Genomic DNA, 8,415 nt, shown 5'->3' on the forward strand with positions numbered 1-8,415 from the left:
TCTGGGTAATTTGCTGAGATGTTAAGTTGGAGATAAGCCCAAGGGATGGGATTTGATTCTACCACAGGCAGAGTTTTCTTATAATAACTCTGTAAATAGGAGTATTGGAAAATCACCATTTCAAATTGTATATGGGAATAGCCCAAGGACTGCACTAGAATTGAGGAAGATAGAGCAAGGGGAGAGGACAAGTGCTGAAGCGGAAGAATTTTTTGAACATATGAAGCATATACATGAGGAGGTTCAAGCACACATTATCAAGATGAATCAAGAGTGTAAAGCTAGGGTTGATCAAAGGAGAAGACATAAGGAATTCCAAGTAGGGGATCTAGTCATGGTGCACTTATGAAAAGAAAGATTTCCAGTTGGTACTTACAACATGCTAAAAATGAAGAAATTTGGCCCTTGCAAAGTTTTGAAGAAACATAACTTAGGAAATGCATATGAGGTGGAGCTGCCAGATGGTATTCACATTTCTCCCATTTTCAACATTGCAGATTTAACAGAGTATCATGATGATGGTGCAGATGAGGAGCTGATTTTAGAGCCATGTCCAATTCCTGCTTCTAAGAAGGAGGAGATAGAAGACATTCTAGATCATCGTGTGGGTATGAGTACCAAAAATAGGCAGTATGAAGAGTATTTGGTCAAATGGAAAGGACGACTGATCAAGGAATCAACTTGGATTTCAATAGCTAAGGTTTCCCATTTGGGATTTCCTCTACCATTCATAAAGGGACAGGGTCACTTTTCAATCTACCCTGGGTATCCAAATGGAGTTAGTCTATTTGGGCTTAGTTTCTATTTCATGTCTTTACATTTTTGGATACCCATTTGGCTCAAATAAAGGTTCCAACTCTCATAGTTCAACTATCAGTGTGTTTGAAAATCCCAAAAAATAGGAGCATGTATTTGGGCCATCATTTCGATAAACTAGAAGGTGTGAATTGGCCAGATGAATGTAATCATGATTTAGAGCATTCCAAAAAAAGAATCAGGTCAATAGGCCCCACGGTTTGAAAGTTATTATAGTTTTTAAGGTTTTTGAGACCTCCTAAGAATGCTTCAAAGTTAGGTTTGGGGCATTAAATGACCTCAAAAAGGGTCAAAAAATGGGGAACGAGTGAAGCTAGTCCATAGGGCTATAGAGCACTTTGAGAGCTTTCTGAAAATGTAAACGGTTCGTCAATCAAAGCTACGGTTCAAAAGTTATGCCTCTCGGAAGTTTGGTTACCATTTCTGGATTCTTCTAGATTTGCACCAACTTCTAATGCAGCTTTTTGAACCTTCTATTTCATCAGTGGATGCCTACTAGCACTTTCTAGAATGTACTCCTAGTCCTTAACCCTCCGGGGTCTATTTAAGGATATTTTTGGCATTGTAAAAGGCAGTTCGGAGTGGAGTTTGAGAGGAGGTAACATAAGGAGAAATTATCTCCAGATTTATGCTATTGTAAGCCCTTAGGGCATGTTTTGAAGTTTATTTTCCTATACTGGTTGTACTAGCTTATTTTCTCAGTTAATATAATTTCCCTTTTCTGTTGTTTCCATTCTGTTCTTGGGTTGTGTCCCCATCACCCTACGACCTCTGCCTCATCGGTTGCTTTGAGTAACAGGAGGCATCTTCACAAATAAAAGTTTGAGTTAAGTTTAGGAAGCATAATGGTTTAAGGTTCGTTGTATTGAAACATGGGCTTTGATACCAAAATTTCATGCCCAAACTACGAGGCAAAAACACAAAAACTTTTTTCTTTTTAAAAAAAAATTAATAATCAGAATGCTCTAAGTTTGATAAGTTTGTGATCAGAGTTTAAGTAAGGTTCTCTAAATCTCATTTTAAGTTACATATCTTGTGAAGGAATACATCGTTAAAATTTGATGCTCTCATTATTAGATTTATAGCAATCATTAAACACATTATTTCACTAACTTCTCAACGAGATAGGAAGATTATTTAAATAACAATTTTATATGAGTTTGGTTTTAAAATTAATTGAAATATCTAATCAAGGACTAGTTAAAAGAATTAATACATCTACTCATACATATATATATATATATATAGTTTATTTAGCTTCTCTTAAATTTCAATTTTAATTAAAAACCCATAATGTTATCAAGAGTTAAAAATTTATTCAATGGATCTGCAATTTTTTGCAAAGCTAGGGCAGCCATGCCCTAGCCTCTCTCTATTGGCACTTGAACCGTGAAGGTTAGCGTGCGTGCAGGCATTCTTTGTGCTGGTGTGCAGGATGTATGCTCCTCTTGCGTATAGGTTTGGGCTTTATGTTGGGCTTGACTCTTTCCTACTGTGTGGTGAGTACAAGCTCACGGAAGTGGGGGATTGAGGGGTGTTCACCCCTTCTTTTCCTTGGCTAGTGTGCTAGGCCCAGGCTCGAGTGAATGGGGGATCTAGGGGTCATCTTTCCTCAGCCTTCGGGTGTAGATCTGGTGATGGGAGAACTTGGTCTAGGGATGCATGAACTTCAAAAAATGAATGGGTGTCTACAGAAAGCCGAGGTTCATCCTATTCTTGTAATTCAACCTGAACAGGTTGCAGAGGATGTTAAGTACTAGAATAATCATGCTCTCATATGCAAATTTTTGGGCCTCCGCATTTCATTACCGGTGCTAGATTCTTAGGCCCGCCAGGTGTGGAGTCCAGAAGGAGATATGGAGATCCTATTAGCAGCTAATAACTACTTTATGGTTATATTCTCTTGCATGTCAGATAGGAATAGGTTATTCAAAGGTGGCCCTTATTTTTTTAACTAGGTGGTGCTATTTATCAAGCCATGGCACTTGGGCTTTAATTCTATAAAGGAGATCCCCTCTCAGGTGTTGGTTTGGGTTTGCCTACCAAGACTTCCATTGGAATTCTGGAGGGAGGATATTCTTCACTCAATTTCAATGCTTCTCGAAAAACCTATCGGATCTTCTACACAGACACAAGATCGAAGGGTAATCTCTTTTTCTCATATTTGTGTTGAAGTTTATTTGGATAATCCATTGCCAAATTCTATAGAGATTTGTATGGGTGCTATTTCTTGGATCCAACAGTTGGATTAAAAAACCCTCCCATTCAGATGCAAAATTTGCCATGAGTATGGACACCTACTACGCCGATGTCCCAAATATAAGAATCCTTCCCTAGATGCTCCTATCCCTCCTAGGGAGGACAAAGGAAAGGCTAAAGCTTCTAATGGACCTATTGACAATGAGGGATTTACTCAGGTTAAATCTTGCAATAACGGAAAAGGAAAGAGGAGAACCTGGATTGAAAGGCAGACTGATGACACTTTTAATAGATTTGATGCTCTTGAGAACATGGACCAAGAGGAAGGTATCCCAGTTGAGCTCTACCAAGATGTCTTTATTTAGCAAGAGAATCTCAAGGGAAATATGCAAAGAGAGGATCCGCCTCTTGGTACAAGGGATCTACAGGCTAAGCAATTAGTTACTCTTGGATCTCCTCTTGTTTAGAATATTGGGGATCTTTGTGGAAATCAAGGTCCACAAGGACCAATAGGGGTGTCCAATGTACCTCATAAGCCTAACGGGGCATCTGATCTAGCTAAGAAGGCCTCTCTTGCTTTAGGAATTCAACAGAAGCCCTTCAAAAAGGGGCCTTTACATAAACCAATAAAAAGTGGTAGGAAGACTGATCAGGAGAAAGTGAAGATAATGGGTGAAAATTTGGTGGAGTCTGGGTCAATACATCCCATTGATGCTCATTTCTCCTAGCCCCATAAATGATTTTGTTATCTTGGAATGTAAGGGGGTTGAATAACATCCCCAGACAAAAGGCTATTCACAGATTAATTGAGTCTCAGTCTCTTGATATGGTTTTCATTTAGGAAACTAAACTTTCTTTGGATGCTTTGGCTAAGTGTGCTGCATATATTTGGCCCTGTGGCTCTTGGAAGGGGGTGGGTGCCTTGAATAGTTCTAGAGGAGTGGCTTGCTTTTGGGACACTACAAAAGTTTCCCCTCTTTGGTGGTTATCCAGTAGGTCATCCATTTCATTGATAGCCACTAGTTGCGAGAATGGTGAAAGATGCTTCATATCCAACATTTATGCTCCTACAGACTTTGCAAGTAAAGTTTAGGTATGGGCCCATATTAGATTCATCTGGTCCTTGGAACACTTTCTTCCATGGATAATAGTAGGAGACTTCAATGCTATCTTTAGCCTGGAGGAAAAAAGGGGTGGGTTAGCAAAGCTAGATCAATCATCTAATCTGCTTAGAGTTATGATTAGCTTATTACATCTCATTGATGTGAAGCCAAATAATGGAGTTTTCACTTGGAATAATTGGAGATACGGTGGCTAGGCTATCTCAAAAAGGCCTAATAGATTTTTGGTTTCAGGTTACTGGATGGACAACAAGTGGGTTACCAGTTCTAAAATTTTGGATTGGAGGGGATCAGATCACTGGCCTATTAAGCTTTCCATCACTTCACACAGGATCATCAGGAATCCCTCTTTCAAATTCCAGTTGATGTGGTTACGTGACTCATCTTTACTTGATCTATGGCCTCCTGGTGGTATGAGGGTATGCCTGATCATGGTACAACTATGTATACTTTTAGTAAGAGGCTTCAGCATGTGAAATTTAGGCTTAAGAGATGGAATACACATTGCTTTGGCTACCTACAAGATCAAAAGACTACTACTCAAACCAAGCTTGATAATATTACTCGACAGATTCAGGACCATGAGTTGAGCTCTGAGCTGAGTGGAGCTGAGACTTTAGCAATTAAGGAGCTGGAAGAATGGGAGCTTCGGGAGGAGATTTTCTGGAAATAGAAATCTCGCATCAATTGGCTTTAGGAAGGGGATAGGAACACTGCTTTCTTCCACAACTCTATCAAGGCACAACGTCATGGGAATTCTCTTTCCTCTCTTGTTTTACTAGATGGAACTCAGATCTATTCTCATGAAGCTATCTCTAGGGAAGTAGTTAATTATTTCTCTGATCTCTTTTCTAGAGAGGAATTCGGAGTTGGGCATGAGGAGCATGACATTTTGGATTGCATCCCTCATCTTGTCTCTATAGAAATGAATGAAGCCCTATTAGACCCTATCTCACTTCTAAAACTTGAGAAGATTGTGTTTAATATGAAGAAGGGTAAGGCCCCTGGTCCAGATGGGTTCCCAATTGAATTTTTCCAAGAATTCTGGGAGATAATAAAGTTTGATCTTCTAGATGTGATCCAAGAATCACACATGAATAAAAATATGTTGAAGTCTTTGAATTAAACCTTCTTGTCCCTCATACCTAAGAAGGAAGGGGCTGAAAGGTTGGATCAATTCAGGCCCATATCCTTGTGTAATGTGGTCTTTAAGATCATCACCAAGCTGATTGCAGAGAGGCTCAAACCTTTCCTTGGTTCTTTAATCTCTATGGAATACGGTGGCTTTGTGGAGGGAAGACAAATTTTGGATGGAGTTGTGATAGCATCCGAGGCTATCCACTCTATGGAAAAATCTAAGGAGAAAGCTATGTTTATAAAACTCGACATGGCCAAGGCCTATGATCGAGTGAGTTGGGATTTCCTTCATAAAAATTTTTTTAAGTTTGGATTTGCTGTGGAATGGGTTGATTGGGTTCTTAGCTGTATGTCCTCAACCTCCTTCTCTATTCTCATTAATGGAGAACCTTCTGAGCTCTTTGGTGCCTCTCGAGGACTCCGGCAAGGTGACCCTTTATCTCCTTACTTATTTATTATCATGGCAGAAGGACTTGGAAGATTTTTAAAAGCTCAGGTTCGACAGGGGTTTATCCAAGGGTGGAGTTGGAGTAATAACCCTCCTTCTTATTCCCACCTTCAATTTGTGGATGATACTGGACTTTTGGGCAGGGCTAGAATCAGCGAGGCAGTTAATATTAGGAAAGCTCTAGATATCTATTTGAAAGCCTCAGGTCAAAAAATTGATGATAATAAGTCTTCTATCTATTTCTTCAACACTCCTAGGCTCATCCAGAACAGGATTGTTGCAATTCTAAGGTTCCAGATTGGCTCTCTCCCCTTAATGTATCTTAGGGTTCCTCTATCCTTGGGTGCTCAACAAAGAGATTATTGGTAGGGGATTTTGGATAAATTTAGAAGGTTAGTCATTGGACTTATAGATGGTTATCTTCTACTGGGAGAGTGGTTTTGCTTAAATCTGTGGTGTAGTCTCTTCCCATCTACAGGTGTGGTGTCCAGATTCCCCCTTCTAGTTTTGTTAATGATTTTGATTCTTTATCTTGTCAATTCCTTTGGTTTGGCAATCTGCTTTCCTCAAAGTGGAGTCTTGTTAAGTGGGAGACTGTGTGTAGGCCAAAGCAGGCAGCTGGTCTCGGGCTTCGGTCGATGGACCTTGTTGTCACTATACTGGCTGCCAAATTATACTGGCATTGGTGTAACAGTCAAGATCAAGAGTGGGCCAAGAATATCACCCACAAGTACTTTCCTTGTGTAGATTTCTTTGAGGTGCCTCATCTTCCTTTGGTGGGTAAAGGATCCTATATTTGGAATACTCTCAAGAGGGGAGCAAAAATTATAAAGGAGGGGCTCTTCTGGATTTGTAACAAAGGCTTGAAAAATATTTTTTGGTAGGACTCATGGGATGTAAATCCTCCTATTCTTTCTAATTATCCCCAACTTATCCCCCTCTCCCAATCCTTTTCTAATGCTGGTTGGATTAAGGTGGAGCACTTTAAGACGGTTAAGAGCCTGGGATAGGTTGAGATTACCTACTGGAAGGATCCCCAGGAGTGGCCAATGGATGGATCTGTTGAAGATCGGGCTCTCCTCTCTAGTGTTTGGAGGGTAGAGTGTGTAGTTCTCTCAATGGGAGGGAGATTTTAGCTTGGGTTCCAAGTCCAAAAGGTAAATTCATAGTGGCTCAAGGCTTTGCAGTTCTTGATAGGAACCTTCACAGGCAGGCGGAAGTGAACTGGTGGAAGAAAGTTTGGAATAGCTTTTCGTGGCACAAGCGTAACTTCTTTATATGGGTGTTGGCTTAGAAGAAATGCCTTACTTGGGAAAATCTCTGCAAAAGAGGTTTTCAAGGTTCCTCGATCTATGTTCTTTGTCAGTATAATGAGGAGTGTGTCTCACACTTGTTTTTTCTCTACCCCTTCTCAAGAGAGATATGGCATAGATGGTGGGAGGCTTGGGGTCATGGTTTCTTTCATGCCAATTCTCTTATCAAATTTTGGGAAAGCTTGGTCAGACCTCCTATGAGGACCTCTTTCTTACAGGTTGCATGGTTTTTTGGCCCAGTCTTCATTCTCTGGAACCTTTGGCTGGAGCAGAATTGCAAGATTTTTTGTGATACCAAATTTAGCAGTACCCATTTGTGGAAGTTGATTCTTAATAGGATTCAGGAGACGTTATATGCTAAGTGTCATATGTCTACTAATATTGATCTTGGGGATCAATTTATTGTGAAGAATTTGAACCTGCAAGATAGCAAGTAGGGAGGTAGTCCTAGCAACACACCGAGTCACTGGAAGAAGCGGGTGTGTAGAGATGGGAGGTGGTCCCCTCCTCTGACTGGGTTCCTGAAGATCAATATGGATGGGTCTTCTCAGGGGAATCCTGGGCATGTTGGTATTGGAGCTATTGATAGAAGCGATGATGGAGATGCAATTTTTCTTCTCTCTGTTTACAAGGGTGAGCATTCTAATAACCTGATGGAGGCCCTTGCCATTAAGGTTGCTATTGAGCGTGGATGCTTGTTAGGGTGGCATGATTTCATCTGTGATTTTGACTCACAAATTTTGGTGGATATGTTGAACAACCAAAGGCTAGATAATGTTAAGCCAGATAAATTCTTGGCCTTTGTAGGCTGGTGGACTCTGTCTCCTTTCGTCATATTCCTCGTGAGTGGAACAGGGTGGCCGATTGTCTAGCTAAGTGGGCTTCAGAGAATGTGGGTGAGTGGAATATTAATGGTAGGGATGAGTTACCTGCTCAGTACTATGAGATTATTGATCAGTTGCTCCTGGAGGACAGGAGTTTGTAGTGTTGTTTTGGGCCATTAGCTCTGACTTTGATCTTGGCTTTTGATTGAATAAATTTTTACCCCTTTGGAGGAAAAAAAAAAAGAGCTAAACATTTATGAAGATATTAACAATATAAATTACACTTAAATTTGACTAGTTGATAAGGAAATCAATTTAACATCTTCTATTTGTCTAACAAATACTCACGTCATAAAACAGGATACTAGTTCACAATAAGTTTACTAAAACTTTAAAAGTATAAAATTTCTACTAAATATATTAAAATTTAAAATGAATAACTTAAAAAAAAATAACAAAAACATGTATTAAAACTTTCCAAATTAATTAAACCACTAAATTAATTTTAAAACTAAATTAACTACATCCAACAGAGTTTAACCTTTAAATTCAAAACT

The 8,415-nt window shown here is 39.6% G+C and overlaps 1 protein-coding gene across 1 annotated transcript; it reads left to right on the forward strand.

The window, feature by feature from the left end:
- Nucleotides 1–5,406: 5,406 nt before the first annotated feature.
- On the forward strand, nt 5,407–8,019 carry LOC149553873 (uncharacterized). The gene is made up of 4 exons (XM_089790387.1): nt 5,407–6,011; nt 6,200–6,497; nt 7,586–7,731; nt 7,842–8,019. The coding sequence occupies exons 1-4, from the start codon at nt 5,407–5,409 to the stop codon at nt 8,017–8,019; spliced, it is 1,227 nt and encodes a 408-aa protein (XP_089646513.1).
- The last annotated feature ends 396 nt before the right edge of the window (nt 8,020–8,415 follow it).

Source organism: Cupressus sempervirens, chromosome 6, assembly GCF_028749045.1.
Source record: "Cupressus sempervirens isolate cs-2001-9-10 chromosome 6, ASM2874904v1, whole genome shotgun sequence".
Lineage (NCBI taxonomy): Eukaryota > Viridiplantae > Streptophyta > Pinopsida > Cupressales > Cupressaceae > Cupressus > Cupressus sempervirens.

Excerpts from the sequence above, each read along its gene's own strand:
- LOC149553873 (XM_089790387.1), top strand. The coding sequence starts at position 5,407 with ATGGAATACGGTGGCTTTGTGGAGGGAAGACAAATTTTGGATGGAGTT. Across the intron at positions 6,012-6,199 it reads AGGATTGTTGCAATTCTAAG|GTGTGGTGTCCAGATTCCCC; the intron begins GTTCCAGATTGG and ends TCCCATCTACAG. Across the intron at positions 7,732-7,841 it reads GCTATTGAGCGTGGATGCTT|GCTGGTGGACTCTGTCTCCT; the intron begins GTTAGGGTGGCA and ends TGGCCTTTGTAG.